This window comes from Triturus cristatus, chromosome 7, assembly GCF_964204655.1.
Source record: "Triturus cristatus chromosome 7, aTriCri1.1, whole genome shotgun sequence".
NCBI classification, from domain to species: domain Eukaryota; kingdom Metazoa; phylum Chordata; class Amphibia; order Caudata; family Salamandridae; genus Triturus; species Triturus cristatus.
Genome location: NC_140590.1, coordinates 1,685,175,277 through 1,685,195,320, shown reverse-complemented (window position 1 = coordinate 1,685,195,320; position 20,044 = coordinate 1,685,175,277). Strand labels below are relative to the sequence as shown.

Below are 20,044 nucleotides of genomic sequence, written 5' to 3'. Positions count from 1 at the left end.
CAGTGGCGTTGCGTTTTACTTGGATGTTTCTCTGTAAGACCGGGAATTCATTGAGTTCCTGTTAAACGGGCAAATGTGCATTAATGTCAAATGGTGTTTCCGCCGCCAATGTGCTGACACTATTGAGGTCTGGCACCCACATTCTCGGCCCAAACAGGACTTCATAGTGAGTATGACCCCCAAGGACTTTCTTGGCATGTTATTGAGTGCCCTCTGGTCCCCATATATGTGATTAACCCAACTGCCACCCGAGCCTAATACCCTTGCTGTTGAGGACTGCTTTAAGTCACGGTTTTTCCTCTTAACTACCGAATTCCCCTCGGGATGGTAGGGGGAGAAGTACCGCAAGGCCACAGCCAAACTTTCCATGGCTTCTTTGTAAGCCCGAGAGCTAAACATCCGTCACTGGTCGGAATGTAGTCTGCCAATTGCATATGTCCTGATAAAGACTAGCAAATCCTTTATAACAGTTCAAGCGTCAGCCGTGTGCAGTGGCCAAACCCACAGGAATCTGGAGCATGAATCCACTGCCACCCAGATATACTTGTACACCCTATCTGAGTATAAGGGGCGCGCAGTGGTCCAAATAAACACTAGCCACAGGCTTGTCTGAGATCAATAGAGGTGTCTGCACTGGACGTGCAACAGTGGAACCTTTCATGTGCTAGCAGATATCGCATTTAAGGACAAAGTCTTTGGTCTATATGGTAACACCTGGCAAACAATAGCGATGCCAGACCCTCATGGGCAGCTAGTATCAGTCTTAATCTACGATCAGTGTTTGGTATAACCCTATCCCCCACTCCTGGAATCTGAGCATACAGTATGTTCTGTGCATCTAACTTGTAGGAGTAGGGAAAGCCTTTCGGCAGGTGGGTGTCGTTGCATGCGGCAATGACAGCCACCATGATGTCTCTGTCTAATCTCGTAATAGAACGAGTGATTGCAGCAATGGTAGCAGTGCATCTGTTGTCTTTGCGGACTCATTGGCCATAGAATTCCCTTCAACACGAACACCAACACGTTGATGACTCAATGTATGGATAACATTAGCCCTTGGCACACATTTTTTCATGTTTCCCACTTGTTGCCAAAGCATCTTGTGCTTGATTGTGGAAACCTTTGAATCTCGCAATCCATTGTGATTCCAATAGTGAAGATATTTGTTATAGGCCGAACACAGTAGTATGAATTTCACACTAGGAGTGTGGGGAATATGGGATCTGTACTTTGTAGTGCCATTATCGGGGCTTTTAGTTCTGCCAGCTATGCTGTACAGTCCCCTAGGGATGGAGTGTGTATTTTTTCAGGACAGAGCTTTCCGTCATGCATGCGCCCCTTAGGATTGCGCGTGCTGCGGAATATTGTTGAGGTATCCCTACGGCAGGTTGAAGCAGATCTATCGGTATAAATGATGTATTCACATTGATCTAGAGGCATTATTTAATTGGGCAGAGGATTTTCCTGTTTGTTCTGCAGGAATGCTTGGGTTTGTAGTGTAGAATCAAATCTGTAGTCTACATCTTTTGCAGTGAGAGAGTTGGCCTGGTGTATCCATCTTGGATGTAAAGCTTTGGCGTTTGGACCGCTTGTTTTGGTAACGGCCTCAAAAGTCGGTACTGGGGTATCAACTATTATTCGCTTACCCTGAGCCAGTGCGCTCTCTCTCTCTCTCTCTCTCTCTCTCACTACAGCAGTCTGGACCGCAGTGAGAATTTTCTAAGTGAGTGCAAAATGCTTTTCAGCATTTGTGTACAAATGTGATTTGTATGCACTGGGTAAGGTGTTACCTTCACTGAAAGTGATGTAGGTATATCAGGTTGGTCCATCGACTACGTGGATCACCAGGTTAGTCAAGTTTGCACATGTGTGCAAATGTTTGGAAGCTATCATGTCAGCTTGTACAGATCGTAAAATGTTGATTGAAAAATCAGGTCTGATTATGTCATAGACTGGTTTAACTCGTTCTTCATAATCCCAAATGTATGTTCTGCCAAAATTTAAGAATCCTAAAATGGATTGAAGTCTTTTCACAGTCGTTGGAGGTTGGAGCATTGCACATTTTTCTAAAATATGTGCTGCCAGGCTTTTGCTTTTACTTGACAACTCGTATGCCAGAAATGGGACATTGAGGTGCGCAATTTTTGCTTTTTTTAAATTACATTTGTAACGCAGGTGAACAAATCCTAGAATCATGTGGTTTACTCTAGCCAACTGTTCCATTAACTCATCATTGGTCAGATAAATATCATCTACCTAGGACAATGCCTCCTCATCAAATTTTTGAAGCAACTCTGTCACTCTTGCTAAAAACAGCCCAGGGCTATTCTTATAACCATGTGATAAACGATAAAATTGCTGCTGTGAACCTAGCGCCGAGAATGCTGTCAAGGATCTGCTTCCACACGCTATATTTCATCAAAAAACTCAATTTGAGATATCTAGTGTAGTTTGTATTTCTTCCACACAATGTTATTCATTAGTGTAGCACTATGCCCATTTTGTACTGCAAATGTGCATGTGGAAGTATTCAAATGTCTATAGTCTAAGACCAGACGGTATGAATTGTCCGGTTTCATTATGGGAAACAAGGGATTATTCATAGGTGAGGTGCAGTTTTCTATTACACATGGAATTGTATTCGAATTGATCTAGTATTTCTTTAACAGGTCATCCCACCCAACATGATTTCATTATAGTGCTGAGGCTAGCGCGAACGCCCACTCTTGCGTGTATGAATGTTTAACTGATTCTGGAACTAGGTCGGAAAAAGCTGGTAAAATTACAGTTTCTCCCATTGGGCACTCAGTTACGAACTCAGGTGGCCAATCCTTTTCAGCCAAAAGAATATTGTAACCACATGTCAGGTTCTCCCAAAAGAGAGCCTTGATGTTTGTAGTGTAATTTCATATAAATGATGGGGGAACACTTATCCTTGTATCAGGTGTTTCCACCGTGATATGCTCACTCAGCCCTACTACCGTCAGATAATCCATCAGATTCCGGCGAGCTATTGTGACTTCTGCTGCACTGTCCAGCATAGTCACAACCCACTCCCCGTTCAGAAGCAGAGTCTTCAGTAGCCTAGGCAGATCTTCTTTTAATCCCAGCTACCTTCTTTTTGAATTGAGGTTTAGGAGTCTTTTCTTGGTCTTCTTTGTTGATGATGTAGTCTGAAGTGCGATGTGTCGCCCTTTTTGGCTTCACATGCTCTTTAGATCTGTGCTCTCTCTGAACGTGTATTGGATAAATCCTGAATGGAATGAGAGGAACGTGCATCAGTATCCTTATACCTATCAGGCTTTCTAATATTATCACAGTTTCTTTAATAAAAAAAAATCTCAGTTGGTTCCTGTGGAGGAGACCCACCCCATGATCATGTTTTATTTTGTTTATTCTTTTATTTATTATCCCACTTTCTCTTGGTAAAATCGGGTGCTTGCTTGAAGGGAGTTCCTTTAGGCACTGGTCTATAACCAACGCTGCTGCCTCCCCTTTTATGTAACCTAACAATATAGAGGATACTGTGTCAAAGTCCCCTACCATTTTTATCCCTAAGCCCACGGCAGGTGCTGCCCCGTACTCATTCTGTACTTGTTTCAGCACTTCAGGTAGAACGGATATTGAAGGGGTACCATGTGTTCTGGTATAAAAGGCAGCAAAGCCATCCCCATCGGCAAGCAAACTGTAAATATTGTGTTTTTCCTGCCGGCCCGTATGGGGAAAAATTGCTTCCAGCTGACCATTTTTTGGTGCTATCCAGAACGGAACTTGCTTCCGACTGTTGGGAACTTTTCCCACAACAGCATTTGAGGGCTGATACACGTAGGAGCCAGTTGTGGTTGTGCAGCCTGAGCAGTCTGCACAGGGTTAACTGTGAGTGTTTGCATAATTTACTGCATGAAGTTTCTGTACATTTATACTAGGTCTTTGTATAATATTCTTATTTCTGCTGTATTTAAATTAGCAAGATTAGGATGCGGTGCATAAGCAGCTTAGGCTGGCCAGGTCGCTCCTCCTTTACTGAGTGGACCTAGCCTCACATTTTCTTCAGTATGGGGGAGGGAGCCTTTAAACCAATTTATATGTTCTTGGTAAGTTAATGGAATTTCTATGTCCACGTATGGAAAGTATTCCTCTGTTGTTTCAGTTTCAATGTAAGTGTGAAACATTTTTGTGCCAGCATCTGCAGGCGGGAATGTAACCCAAGAGTAGAATACCTCGGTTTTGAATGCTTCGTGTGCCTCGACCACAAAGCTAACGTCTCCACCCGTTGCTGGGAGGCCGTAATGTACTAATTTCATAGTAACTGCATGTCTGCAATTTTCGGTAATATTTAGTGTAACTACTTGTTCTTCAATGTCCTCAACTTGTTTGGTCATTGTTAAAAAGAAAGGTATCAAATTAATTTATGGAAATAAGGTTAGCACAATGTGGAAATAATGTTTATCCTATAAGCTTGAGTAACCTACAGCCAATACATAGGGTATACCTACTCAGCTGAGGCGAATTCCCCTTCCCAACACAGACGTCTCCGGTTTGGAGGTTATTAGGGATCTCTGAGAAAGCACGAATGAACTACTCAGATAGACTTTTAAATAAGAACCCAACCAACGTTGGCGGCACCATGTCGTGTAGTTCCTACTAATCCGTAGGATCTGCGTATTTGTTTGGACAATAAAAACTAGGGGCTTGGTGCCCAGAATGATTCTAGACATCCCCGCAAGATATGTTTGATTATAAACCAACTAGCTCACGGTGCCACCCAAAGACACCCTAACCTTACCAAGGAGCGAATGGTTACTAGCAAACACTGAACAGGACAACCCAGACCCCTCAGATAGTGGAAACAGATCAGAACTTTTTGCTTACTCACTCATGCTCAGAGAAATATACCGAATACACAGTGGGACGTTTTCAATATATTTATTGAACCAACGTTAGTCTGGTATAGAATACATGTGTTGCGGAAATCAGTAGACAGAAGCAGATGAAAGTGATTGCAAGAATCAAAAACGTAAATAGTAGATACAGTTCTATCATGGTGCTAAAACAGTGTATAAATGCAGGCATATAAACAATGCAGTAATCAGGCGTACTCCTACTATGCAAACCCTACTCTGCGCATGCCTAGAGTGTGTGTAGGTGTATAGCCAAGAATCCTCCCCAAGGGACGAGCCAACGCCATTACCTGGTGAGAGAGAATGTAGAAGCCTATTTTGGTCACAAACTGGATACCCCCTCACGGAGCTGTCAGACCGCTGCGTGGTAAAGTCTCAGCATGCAGGGACCCTTGGTGCGAGCTGAAGTGCCTACTCTGCTAATCTATCAGGATGTTCATTATTTACAATAGAAAGCTGTCTGAGTTCTGCATAAATACTTTACACATTGCCTCTAAGTTAAGCCTGACTTCTTTGTGCCAAGCTACCACCCCCTCAACTAATACTACAGCTTCTTACAGTGTCTAAATAAAATGTTAGAGTCCTTGCAAAGGTAGAGTGGCATATATTACAACGGTAGCACTTTGCAACTGGAACACCAAAGAATCACAGTAGGTACCTCTGAGTGCTTTACCAAGCATGACATTGAACAGCCCTACTTGTAGGTGTGTGCAGTCCATAAGGTCAATCCACGTTTGATGTACAGGGGAGAAGATGTGGCCTAACGGCTAGAGCGGTTGACCTCGAAGCTGGGGAACCGGGTTAGAGTCTCAGCAGGGACGCTCAACATCCTGTGATTCTGAGCAAATTACTTAACCTCCCTGTGCCTAATAAAATGAGTTTGTCAGTCTACGCAACTGGTGCTCATGTAAAGCGCTAAGAAGTAAGAATAAAGCAGCCTTGCGATGTACGTGTAGATTAGCAGTATTATGGATAAGTAGATAGTCTTGTCGCCCCTTGGATGAAGATAGGATGACATTTGTACATAGTGTCTAAAGAAGCCTAGAACATGATGTTCGAGGCATCGTGATAATGTTGTGCAAAGCTAGATGTGTAAACAAGGTAGTTTCGAAGAAACAAATCCAACATTGTCATGTAGGTAAATATGTGCAAAAGTTCACAGCTTAAAAATAGGACAATGTAAGAAATATGCTGCTTCCCTACATGGGCCTTTTATGGGAATAGAACACTGGGAGTTATCAGATTTATTGGGAGGAGAACCTCCTTTACAATGAGCTTAGGGAGGACAACCTCCTTTACAATGAGCTTAAGGCTTCTGTGGATGGGACAGCAAGGGCTTAGGTGGTACTCCAATACTACAGGGCCTTCCTACAGGAGCCGGTTCAGATGATTACCCTGGCAGAACACCTGGGCCAAGGCAAGACTTGTCCCACACTTTTATTGGCCTAGGAACAATAATTCCTCAGATGCATTCTGCAGGTCTTGTGTAACCTGCCAGGCCAGTGTGCAGACAAGGAAGAAGCTGAAAGCCCCCCTTAATCATTTGCCCATCGCTAACGCACCTTTTGGGCGGGTGGACATCAACATTGTTGGGCCTATGAATCCCCAGGGGGTTTCCCCAAGGAAGCTGTGTCTGACAGGGGCAAAAACCTCAAGTCTGCATACATGCAATCAATGTGGAAGGAGTGTGGGGTAACCTACAACTTCTCTACTCCTTACCATACACAAACAAATGAGCTTGTTGAAAGATTCAACAAGACCCTGAAGGACATGGTTAGAGGCCTACCTGAGGCCCTGAGGAATACATGGGACGCCCTCCTACCATGCCTGTTTGCCTACAGGGAGGTACTACAGAAGTGAGTGGGCTTCATCCCCTTTGAGCTTCTGCAGGGGCATCCTGTTAGAGGACCTCTGAGTTTGGTCAAAGAAGGGTGGGAGCAGGCTCCCATGTAGATTCCCCAGGATGTAGTAAGCTACATGCTGGCCTTCAGGAGACAAATGGCTCAGTTGGGGAACCAAGTTTCAGACAATTTAGAAGCCAGTCAGGCTGTGATGAAAGAGTGGTATGACCAAAATTCTACCACTGTGGAGATGCAGCCTGGGCACGTGTGAGTTATGGCACCTGTGTAACATAGGGCCCTCCAGAACCGTTGGACTGGGCCCTATGAGGTGATTTAGAAGAAGGGTAAGGCCATCTACCTGGTGGACCTTAAGACCCACAGGCAACCCCACATGGCACTTCATATAAATCTCCTCAAACCCCACCTTGAGAGGTCTGAGACCACCATGCTATTGGTGACAGATAGAGAAGAGGAGGAGGAGGAGAGAGAACCTCTAACATTTCAAGGAGAAAGATGGGTCTGTGGAAGGAGTAACCCTTTTCCCCAGCCTTACTCCTGCCACCAAGTGTTGAGACAGTACTCCTCTCTTTTCTCCTTTATTCTTGGGTCTAAGCACCTGTGTATCCATGATGTGGACACAGGGGACATCTCCCCATTAAGAATAAATCTTACAGGTTATCAGATAAGGGGAAGCATAAAGAGCGAAGTCTGTATAATGCTGGAGTTGGGGGTGATAGAATACTCCAGTAGCCCCTGGTCCAGTCCTGTGGTTCTGGTACCAAAAGCTGTCCCACCGGGCACTACACCTGAACTGACGGACTGTGTGGATTATAGAGGGCTAAACTCTGTGACAAAGACAGATGCTCATACCATCCTCGGGCTGATGAGCTTATTGAGAGGTTAGGGGCTGCCCAGTACTTATTTACCTTTGATCTTACATCAGGGTACTAGCAGATGGCCCTAACAGAAGTTGCCAAGAGAAGTCAACCTTCTCCACTTCAGAGGGCCACTACCAATTTTGTGCAATGCCCTTTGGACTAGAGAATGCTCCTCCCACCATCAAAGGCTGGTGAACGAGGTACGTGCTGGTATTTAGGCCTTCTCAGCTGAATACCTGGATGACATAGCGGTCTATAGTAGTTGGAAGGACCACCTTTTCCACCTCCAGGATGTGCTTCAGGCTCTGCAACAGACAGGCCTAACAATCAAGGCCAGTAAGTGCCAGATAGGGCAGGGTATGTGTGTACTTGGGACAGCTGGTAGACAGGGGTAAGTTGCAGTCCCTCCAGGCCAAGTCTACCAAGGCCGGAGATACCCCCCCACCCCAGACTGAGGTCAGAGCATTCTTGGGCCTGACTGGGTACTACAGGTTTGTCAACGGATATGGCACCATTGTTGCCCCCCCTTGAAGGAGGAGACTTCTAAGACGCAGCCCAGAAATGTGACTTGGACAAAGGCATGCCAAACTGTATTGTAACTGACTTCTCCAATGTGTTTATCATTCAAACAGATGCTCAGAACATGGCATAGGGGTGGATTTATCACAGTTCAAAGTAAAAAGCCTGGACCAACCCGCGGCATTCCTCTCCAGGAGGTTACGTTCCAGGGAACCGAGGTGGAGTGCTGTAGAGAGAAGCTTTTGCTGTGGCCTGGTCACTGAAGAAGTTGAGGCAATACCTGTTTGACACTCACTTCCTGATTTAGTCTGACCACAGGTCCCCAAGGTGGTTCATGCAAAAAGAGGGGTGAGAATCCAAAATTGTTGAGGTGCTCCATCTCTCCCTACAGGGTATGGACTTCAGGGTGGAACACAGACCAGGGGTAGATAACACCAATGCTGACAGTCTACCCAGGTTTTTCTGCTATAGTGATGAGAACTCCCTGAAGGTTGGTAGATCTTCCCAATTTCACCTGTGGGCAAGGGGGGGGGCACATGTTAGATCGGTCATCCGTAGGGTGATCTTCCCCCATTTTACCTGTTTACCTCCACTTTTTGCTGTATCTTTTTGTTGGCCTTAGGACTCTGAGCACTTTACCACGGCTAACCGATGCATGTGCTTTTCTCCTAAACATGGTGACATTGGTGTCTAGCTGATTGGAATATTTAGTTTACTTGCAAGTCCCTTGTAAAGTGGTATACAATATACCCAGGGCCTGCAATCTAAATGCCACTAATGGGCCTGCAGCACTGGTTGTGCCACCCACACAAGCAGCCTTTCGAACCGGTCTAAGGCCTGCCATTGCAAGGCCTGTTTGTGCAGTTTACTGCCACTCTGCATTGGCATTTAAAACCACTTGCCAAGCCTTAAACCCCCTTTTTTATTACATATAAGTCACGCCTAAGGTAGGCCCTAGGTAACCCTAGGGCAGGGTGCTGTGTAACTAAAAGGTAGGACATGTACTTTTAAGTTTTACAAACCCTGGTATTAACAAACAGTTACATTCATTTTTCACTACTGTGAGACCTACTCCTCTCAGAGGCAAGCATTGGGAATTCCTTAAAACACTATTAAGCTGTATTTCCTGATTAGAAAGGAGTAGATAAATCATGTTTCATATCTTTGGAATGATAATGATAAATCCTCTTTAGTGGTAAAGTTGGATTTAACATTACTGTTTTACAAATGCCACTTTTAGAAAGTGAACACTTCTCTGCTCTTACTCCTCTGTGTACATTGCAGCCGGTCTCCAATACATGTCTGGGGTTGGGGACAGCTACACTTTGTACATTACCTCTAGATAGCCACAAACACAGGAATGGTGGGCGTGACAGAGCCAACATCTGCATTCATTTACATTCTGGTAGCTTTTATAGGCAGAAAGAGAGAGGAAAGCTGACACTTACACCTGTAAAGAAAGTGTCCTATATCCCACACAAAGGGCTGATTACCCCCCACATATAGCATGGCAGACAGGACTGGAATGAAGCCTTCATCAACTGTGCGGATTAGTGCAGACACTTCGCTTCCATCCACGAGAACAACCAAGCACCTCCTCCACTCCTTGCATAGAGTCTTCGACGTTGACGCTTGCTCCAATTAAGGTACTTTGTCAGTGGGACTTGCATGTGTCCTGTAACCGGCCTACTCTCCATCGCGGTCAGCCTGAACTTTAGATTAACCCCGGTCTAGCACGACTTCAATTAACCCCTTAGCGCTATTGATTTCTAAGCATTATTTGGGGGTTTATTCATTAAAAATTCATAACTCCAGGTCTACTTATTGGATTTTGACGTTTTAGTCTTAATTTTCTCAAGAAATATCTATTTTTCAAAATCTGTGTGGAGTATTTTTGTGGTGTTTTCATTGTGTTACTGTGCAAGCTACACAAATACTTTACACATTGCCTCTTTAGATAAGCCTGACTGCTCTGTGCCAAGCTACCAGAGGCTGAACATAGGTTATCTTTCAGCGTGTATATAGCTTACCAAGACTAGGATTGGGGTCCGTACTTGGACAGGGTACATACCTCTGCCAACTAGAGACCCAATTTCTAACAGTAATGTACATAAGGGCTCATTTAACATCCAAAGTATACAATGCTTTTCTGCTTCCGACTGTGGGCACTGAAAGAAGGAAGGCAAATCAATACACTGACTGATATCAAACACAGAGGATATTAGGCAAGAAAATGAGGATGGGTACTTAGGATAACCATATCATTGTGCACCTGTATAAAAGATTCCTTCACTGGCAATATCTGTGAGAGAAACGTGTTTGCAAAGCCAAAGTCTACTAAGTACAACTTTAAGAATCCATAAAAGTAAGCTAGGAGGCAGTACCTTTTTAACTACTACTTAATTGTACGTATTTAAAATTGACTGGTATTGGTTATTTTGGAGGTAAGCAGCAGCTGCTGCTACATGCACCCAAATGGAAGAGGAGGCCTGCCCTGACTTTATTAGACGTAATAAGTAAAAATGTTTTCTACTGTGGCATTTACGGGCTGCATGGGAAGACAATAATGAACAAAATGCTTCCATTTGGCAGGACTACATGCACACTTTGAAGGTTTTGTAGCTTCCTTTGAAATATGTATGCTTTCGTGTGGAATCTGCAAATATCCAAATTCCTAGTGTCATCTCACAAGATTGGGGACTTGCGGTTGGAATGCCGCAGGAACATTCAGTGTTTTGTGAGTGTGTCAAGCAGTAGGGAGAACCATGGCTTCTGTGTACAGGTCGGAGCAATAACATGAGTGCCGCAGGTGCCTGCTGCATTTTCCTGACTGTATATGAAATCAGTGGGAGCGGGGAAGAGCATTTTTAAATATCTCAGACAAGCTGATCCATAGAGCACTGCCCAGGGGCAACAAGAGAATTAGCTTGATGTGAATGTTGGGTATTTTGTGTTCTCTGGGATGCAAACAGGTCATTGGTGTGCCCCAACGCTGAAAGTAATGACTGAGCCCCTGTGAGTTGACCTCCCATTTTTGTGTGTGCCGATGACTCAGACAAAGGAGATCTGCAAAGTCACTGTTCACCGCGGGGAGATGTTCCACTAACAAGAGGTCAGGATGACAAATTGGCCATGGTGGTGCTGTTCACTGTTACACTGTGGGTATTAATGAGGTGTTGCGAGGCACCTCGAAACTGAAACTTCTTTGAAGAAAAACGACTTGTAATGTTCCAAGGCTCACACGAGATTGCTAAATTGTACCAAGCATGTGCACGTGATACATGGCATTACACACTTTTAACCTTAAATTTCAACACAAAACCTACTGCTAGGCAACAACTTACCAGTTTTTGGAAGTCAAAAACATACTGAAGAGACTAGTCGTCTCAACAGCACAGGTTTCTGCAAAAGGAAATTCTAGGCAGATCTCTGCTTATCTGGACACCCCTGCAGGTTGTTTATTCTCTTTGGGAAGGACCTTGCTTGCTTCCATCATTTGAGAGTGAACAGCCACTTCTCCCAAGTCAGGCTTGTGTCCTGGCCTTGGCAAGATAGAACGTGTGATTTAAAGACTGTACATCATGCTGGAGTGGTGATGGTTTTGTCTTTTTTTGAAGCAGCTGGAACTGGTAACTTATTTGGTTCCTTAGAATTCAGGACTTAGTGGTTGTTGCATTTACACCTTTTCTGTAGGAGCAGATAGGCCTAGTCTCCATTTCTGCTGGTATTTTTCTTCAAGCACTCTGCATTCTTTCCGGCTGTCTGCCTCCCTTGCACAGTCCTCCTTCATCTACACATTAGCTTGTTCTGCCACAATGTCACTTTGTCATACTACTTCTCACTCATGTCTCCAGTATTCTCTACCACTCCTAAGTGAACTTAATTCACTTCATTTCCTGCAAACACATTCTGCCCACTTCCACAGTGCACTCTAAGTCACTTGCCCATTTTCATTTTCCAGCACCCTCAAGTATTTGTGTTTTTTCTACTCCACCTGTCCCCCCCGTCCTGCACTAAACTATTCTCCTTCAGGCACTCAGCCGTTGTCCTTCACTTCACTGTAAAACCTGTCCCCCTCTCTGGACCTCATATAGCTTTCAATAAGACTGTCCCACCACACCCTACTGCATAATGTTGCCTCACTATTGTAACACAAACCCTGCTTGCTTATACCAACAAAATAAAAATAAGAAAGGTACAAAGAACTAGGACAGCCGGGTTATCGTATATTCTTTAATAGACATATATAGATATATATTTAGATATTTTCTCAAAACTGATTCCAAATTAAAGGAAAAAAATAATTTTCACAAAGTGCAGTTAGTAGTGGAATAGGTTCTCCTAGGTTTCCATGCAGTGGTGGTTGTGGATATCATATTTACTTGGACTCCATGCAGCAGAACGGAAGGATCATCTTTTTGTTCTCTGTAGAATGTGAGGTCAACTATCCTAGAGACCTATGTAGAGAACTTCATAGATTCCAGGGTTCAATGTGGTGTATCCATCCCAGGTTCCATGCTGGGTTATAGATCACTCATCCCAGGAATGTATCCTAAGGAGGCGATTCATGCCAGCATTCCATGGCAGGCATGCTTGCCCACAGAATTACTTGTGATAGTAACAGTCGTCCATTCCAGAAATCTATCTGAAAGGAGAGGCATTGTATTTTAGGATTGTATACAATTTCAGAGGTCATCCATTCAAGAATTCGGTGTGATGTTGGAGTTAGTCCATTACAGAATGCTTAGCAATGGCAGAGTTTGTGTATCCCAAAATTCAGTGCAATACTAGAGGATGTTAATCCCAGTTTTTGTGTGATAGCTAAGGTTGTCTGTCACAGGGTAGCATTAGGATAAACTGATTGGTGTCTCATCTCGGTTTTCACGGTGGATATCAATCCTCCCAGAATTCTAGGCACTGATGGCACAGCCAGTACAGTGCTGGTGGCAGGTTTTGAGAAGTCCATGCATTGAAGTAGGTGTTTGTGGGGTAGAGGGTCAAGGGAATGCCACTTGAAGTTTTTCGTCACATGGGCATTGACAGAATTTTTTCGATGTCCACGGTATCTTTAGTGCAGATGATGTGGGTGGAAGGCAGAGTGAGAGGTAGCATGGTGCTCCAGTGGTGATCAAAGGACACGGTTGTGCCAAGGTTTCTTGCTCCAACGGTCATCAAAGTTCCATTGTTTTTCACCTTGACCTCCTGAAATCAGCCACTGTCTTTAAGGTTCTAAAATTTTCCTCTTGAGGTGGGTTTTTGGGGGAGAACAAAGAAAAAATAGAGGAGGAGAGGGGCAAAGGTGTCCAGAAGCAAGAGGGAGATCACAGTAAAGGTAGAGTATGGAGCATTTACAGGTAAAAAAGACAATAGCAGATGAAGACATGGGGATTTATAGGGGCTCTTCAAATTACTATCCGTTCCCTCATGTTCCCCATCTCATGTCCTCTCTCCTATGTTTATTTTCACCATCCTTACACCTTACAGCCAGACATCTATAAGCCCATGCCTTTTGGGCCTAAGTTTGTGCAAATGTTTTAATTTCACGCTCATTCTGTGCCCCCTCTCATTCATTCTATTGCTCTCTCCCGGTTCTACCACCTTTAATGCATCTTTACACTTCTCAAGGTCTATTTCTGTTCTTCACTCACCACTGCATTTTCACCCTTCCCTTCAAGCGTAACTCAATTCTTCCTTTGAAAAATGCAATCTCGCGCCACATCCTCCAACACTATTGCCATCTCCTCTTCTTCCCCGTCCCTCTCTCCTCCAGTTCATGCTGTCTAAATTCTCCTCTCTTGCTCGCTAAGAAGATTGAAAGTGGTGGCTAGTTTGACTTGGACCAGATCTTCGCACTTCCCCGAAGTCTGTAATAAAACACAAAAACCAGAAGAAATCCAAGTCAGTGAGAGAACCTCCAAATAACATCCACCCACCCCTTCCACAGTGTTCAGAACTTTAAGAGGGTGTTCATCCTCCCAGATTTTAAACACAATAGAACGAAATGTAAAACCCCTCAAAATATCTTTACCCCATCATCCCCATTTCATCAGAAGAGCCTTCTGAGACGACTGTACCCTCCTTGTGGAACACTAAAAGAACTTTCAAAACTTCCTATCAGTACCACCAAAGAACGTTTAGCCCAACTCCCTCCTAACTAGAAAACCTCCAAGGTAGATCCTCATAACAAGACAACCTTTAAAGTACATCTAACCAATCTCTTCTCCAGAAATAGAAATAATAAAAAAAAACTAGACCAAATTCTTGCCAAATATTAAATCGGCAAACATATTTAGCCAACACTTAACCTCAACAATACTTAACCCAAACTGCCTTTAAACCTCGCAACATCCAAATAAGTTCTCCACCCCAGACACATTCCTAAAAGATTATTGCGGAAGAAAGTCTAGCTAAGCTCCTCCATCAACTACGTACTTTGAAAAAATAATGACATCAGCTTCTACTGCTCAGATAGCACCCAAAATAAAGTCTATACCAACCAAGGGCCCTAAAAAGGCCACGTCCATTCCCAAATAAAATGTCCGATGAGCTTTTACCCCCAAACCAACAAAAATATGTACCCAGTCACATAACCTAACAGCATCTAAACCTATTTATCTTGTCAAAAGTCAATATGTGATTTAATGTATTCTTAATGGCAGGATATCAAATTAGCCTCTATCCCACTCCTTCCCAACTGATGAACCTCAAAACCCCCAACTCCAAAATGTTTCTCATACAAATTGTTCCCAAGCAGAAAAAGTTAGAATATCTAATCTATCTTTACATGATCAAAGTATCTATGAAAACACATCCTACATAACTTCTGCCAAACCACTGCACTTCAACCTAGCACACACCAAACCACCTTCTCAATTAAACTTACATTGAGCCTGTTTTCTTACCTTTGTTCACAAAACATGGAACACTCAAGTACCTTTTTGGACAATTATGGGTCAGCAAACACACTGAAATTTGAGACTTCTACAGATGCATACAATGTGTAAATCAAACAGAAGTGGTTTTGCAAAAGGACCTCCCACTGACTGTCAACAACATATGAACACATAATAAGATGACAGCACAGAAGTTATTATCAACCCTCAACTGACCTCTATTCGTCTCACTGTAAGGATTATTCAAGGCCCTGAAAGTCTGGATATAAAAACAGAGTTAGCTAAGAGTTAGCACCTCTCTCTTTATGATCTAACGACAGCCTAGAGTAGGAGGATGGGTTAGATCTAGCAACAATATATTTCACATTTTTACTAGCAGGAATTGGATTTAGAGTGTGTGTATGCTGATGTCACAGCTACTATTTAATGCATTAAGCATCAAGAACATGCCTGCAGAGGCTACCTGCCAATTACAGAAACTCCACAGCGTCCCTTAATCCAACTTCTTCACAGCCAGATAACTTTCAAAGTTGCCGATTCAAACTTACTCTGAAAAACAGTACATCCAAAGAGCAACAACCAGAATTCTATTTTTAGTAACCAGTAAAAACCCACAGGTACACCAATCCTCATCCTTTAACCAAAACAATCTCCAAGGGCCACTTATTAACCTGCATCCTGGTGAGAGAAAATTAAAACCATTAACAGCACATTTCTTTCCATTTACAATATACAGGCTAGCTAAACCAAGGCCCTCCCAAAAAGAATCCACACAGAGAATCTAATCTAACCTAACATTGTCCCCAACAAAGTAATCTCTAAAGAGCATTTGACTCAATTATTTAGCCCTTTAAAAGACTCCCCTAAACACACTGATTCCAAAGTACATCACTTACAACAAGCATCTACCCCTACTCGTTCTAATAAGGATGTTCCCCCATTTTCTACTCCCCACAAGGTAATCTCCGTATGACATCTGTCCCAGATCTTTCATCAATGATAATCTGAAAATCTGTGTTCCCCTAAAGAGATTATAGTCAGAGCATCAATGTGAACTTCTTACTACAAAGAGAAGATAGCTCAAATCTTACATTGATGATAGCCTTTCCAAACAAATCAACACCATCTTCCAATACCAATGGAAAATCCTACAAGGAGCACCAACCCCATCTTCTTCAACCTCCAGGGGTACCTGATAAGAACACCTATCCTAACTGCGTTCACTAAAAAAGTTATACAGAATGCATCTCCAACAGCATGAAGTACCCCTCTTCCTACCAGAGAACCCTGAAAGAGCCTGAAGCTGATGAAATGGGTACCAAAAGGTAATTACCCTAAATAAATGGCTAAAAAAAATTCAATATGTACCTCCAGTTCCTGCAGCTATGACTTTTCAAGGAGGAGAATCAATTCACTTTCCTTCTGCTATCAATAAACCTGGACTCTATGCCTTCCTCAAATAAGATCCGGCATAGTGCGATTTTCTTGGTTTAGAGCCTTTACTACGAATACATCTTCTGAGAAAAACCTGCATAGATAATCTACTGCCTCAGCTCCTTCCACCACTTAGAAACCCCCTAACTTACACCAACTCTACGACAAAATAAGAACACCAACTCAAACATTCTTCCTCAGACAGACACTACAAAGTACACCCATTGCAAATCCTTCAGGCAACCGAGGACTCTTCAAAGGCCATCAACCCAAACTCCTCTTGTAACAAATTGTTCCAAAATACATCGTCCACAGGCCGTTCCACAAACAATACATTTTGGAAAGAAAATGTTTTCACAACCGCAACATCCAACAAATGGAACTCCAAAATACACCCACCTGTACTTAAAGTTACGAAAGTAGATCCCACATATTTCTGAACCCTGAGCCCTCCTAAAGAAACATGCCCCACATAGCAACTACAGGAACTATCACTAACCTGAAGAGACCATCAATCTCATTCTCACCAACTAGAGTACTGCCAAACTACAATTATAACTTATTTCAACAACAGGAAAAGGACACTTAACTATTGTTATTAACAAGAAAAATGGGAGTGTCATCATTGGCATTTGGGAGGGATACAGGAGCTTTAGACACTTATTAGGACTTCACCCCATCTCTGCCATTTCACTGACTTTTGAGACCGAGGTGATGATGCTTTCCTCATAAAAGACCTATGCATCACTGGAAAGCTGCCTCCCCATCTTTATGCAATGTAAGAAGACTACTTTGTCAGTCTTCTCTCCAGGAGCTGTGTACTCTTTACAGCTAGGTGAAGCTGTGTTCTTGTCTCCATCATGGTGCGCTGACATCAGGAGGTCAGCTTTGAAGCCCCTCACTTTTTGTAAGTGATTATTCCAAGTGACTATCCTGTTGCACACAGGGTGCTTTTTCAATCACAAAGGAGTCTTTCTTTGCAAGTTTATAGGCCTTTATTATTTAGGGTAACATCACACAAGGGCCTGCTCTCGCCCCACAGTAACATTTCCCTGGGATCCCCAGAATGCCTCATGTTTCAGACAAAAGGTGGGAAAGGAATGAGCAGTGAAAAACAAAACACACTGCACCAAAGAAATATCATAAATGCATTTTTCATGGACTTTAATAAAACATAATAACCTCTGTTCACTCACTCATGCAATCACCTCTTCTACAACATCAACCAATCAGGCACCTGAATCCTACTCTTTAGCTACTCTATATTGACTTGAGCAATGAATGTTCCACATGTCAGCAGTTCTCTCTCACAGCTACCCAGAGATGTAGACCTGTGAAATTCTTCTCCAATAACCACTTCTATACAAAGAGATCTGTCAATCGGGTCGTTTGATTCTCATAAGATGTGAGCCAACAGAATTCAATGAGTACAAGCAAATGCTTCAGCAAGTGCTCCCTTTATAACTTAAAGACAATGGCTGTCTCATCACTCCACAGATCAACTAAGCAACACAAACTCCATTAACACTATAAACCTCGACAAACTGTCTCCCTCCATTCTATTCAATAGTCTTGCCAAATGAAATTCAATTAATCCCCATGATGCTGCACTCTATAAATACATCTTAACCCACCTCATGCTATGAAAATTCACAGATAACAGACAGACTTAATTGTACAATAAAACATCATTCAACACTCCATTTTATGCAAAGACAGCAACACATTGGCTCATCCATTTAGCAAGTACTCTTTGACAAAGGTATGTGCCAATCGCCTCACTCCATTAAAGGAGCACTGGTACCCAAGACGGCACCTGAGGAGAGAGTCTAGACTGACTGGTTCATGCTAAGAGTTCATGGGGGTAGGAGAGCATATAGGGAGGGGGAGGGCGTCACAAACGTCCCCCTGCCCCATCAGTTGTTCAGTGAAGAGTCTCCTGTTGGGGGCGGGGAGGGGTAGAGGGCTATAGCCATGCCTCACCCTTTGCCCTTCGCAGCTTTCTTGCTGGGCTGCCTCTGGTTGGAAGCGGCAGCGGGTTCCCTCATTTCCACCATGTGTTGTTCAGGGTCCTGTGAGGTCACTGCCACTGCGGCTGCCGTGGCTGCAGCAGTTGTCACCTTGATGGTCTTCTTCAAGTTCGCCACCTGTAGATGAAAAAGACGCAAACTGTAATAACTTCCTGGCAACCACCTCTTTTCCTCCTGACGCATCCCAACTGTGTTCTTGCTATAAAATCAAAACACTCCTGTACCTGCAAAGATTTCTGGGTACCTAGTCTTTCTCACATCTGTGGCTGATCAACTGATAGGCAGCATGCCATCTCAGCCTTTCTACAGTCTGAAACAGCAGAAAACTCCCATATAGGTTCCACACTTGAGAGGAACAATGGCTGTCACTTATCCTAGGCATACCAAGGGGAGTTCGCATAGGTGACCTCAAATAGTATGTGCAACAGGTAGTTATTTTTTGTTTGCTATGCATGAGCTTGCCCTTTCGAGGCTCTTTCTGCCTCTATTGTTGTTGGCACTCACTTCTGAAACCTCTTCTGCCTCAATAGTGCCAAACCACAGGGCAACTCTCTATGGCCAAAGATTCAAATACACTGTTCCCCTCTAGTGCTTCGGTCTCCAAAATGAAGACATTCTAGGGAGCTTACCCTTCGGTTCAGTTCAATGTCCTGTCTTTCTGGTTGCTGATTCACAGGGAGCTAATCTGTCTATATAACCAAGGACTCCTCTCTTATAGCCACACATCTGAGAAGAAAGCCCATTACTTATCTGTTTGGCTGGCTGTCTACATGGAGGCTGCCATTCTGGCCCCTTTTCTATTTTTATAGCAAGGTTATATATAATAGCGTGCAGAGACTTCATCTAAACCTAGTTTAGTGGTTGATGGCTACCATTGAGCTTGCAATCTCAGTCTATTCCTGTAAACAAAAGGGACCAAGGGCTACAAAGGAATTTTGCCATACTAGACATTTTTCAATTTGCATGATTACTTGTCGCCAGGAAGCAATAATACTCCGTATATTTTCATGATCAATAACTCTCAGTAAGTTTGTCATCCTTGCTCACCAAATGACCTGCGACACTTCCCTCAAAAAGCACCTGCTGCTACATCTGTGGAATCCCCTTTTAATGGTGATACCACACCTCTTCTAAACAATCGTACATGCCATACCACCCAAAGACACTATACCACCATAACCCTGAATACCCACCTCTGCCTCGATCTGCTGGGTGACACTCAGGTGCTGCTCCTTCTGATGATTGGCACGGCTGACTTGCTCTTCGATTCCACCAAGCATAGCCTCACATCCCTGGCACCTGAAAGGGTGAGAGGAGTATTTAAGCTACAGTGAGAAAAACAGTAAGATTTGGGGGTGGTCGGCTTATGAACATTGAACCTTGCATTAGGTGTGATGTGGAGCATAGATATCTTTTGTGTGAATGCTTTAAGACTTGGTATGGTGATTGCCCTATTGGCTAATACCAAAAAGTTAATCTTTACCCTTCTAGCCCTTTATTTTCTTGGAGTACTCTGCCCGACAGTGATGCTCTGAACTGTGCCACATA

The 20,044-nt window shown here is 43.4% G+C and overlaps 1 protein-coding gene across 2 annotated transcripts in view; it reads right to left on the bottom strand.

Annotated features, from left to right (window-relative positions):
* Positions 1–12,361: 12,361 nt before the first annotated feature.
* Positions 12,362–20,044, bottom strand: part of COPS7A (COP9 signalosome subunit 7A) — a 99,139-nt gene continuing 91,456 nt past the window's right edge. For both annotated transcript variants that reach the window (XM_085619833.1, XM_085619834.1), the window contains exons 6-8: positions 19,690–19,795; positions 18,450–18,613; positions 12,362–14,003 (exon numbers count right to left, since the gene is read on the bottom strand). In XM_085619833.1, the coding sequence (XP_085475959.1) occupies positions 13,964–14,003; positions 18,450–18,613; positions 19,690–19,795 (310 nt within the window). In that variant the 3' untranslated portion in view covers positions 12,362–13,963. The remainder of the gene's footprint in view (positions 14,004–18,449; positions 18,614–19,689; positions 19,796–20,044) is intronic.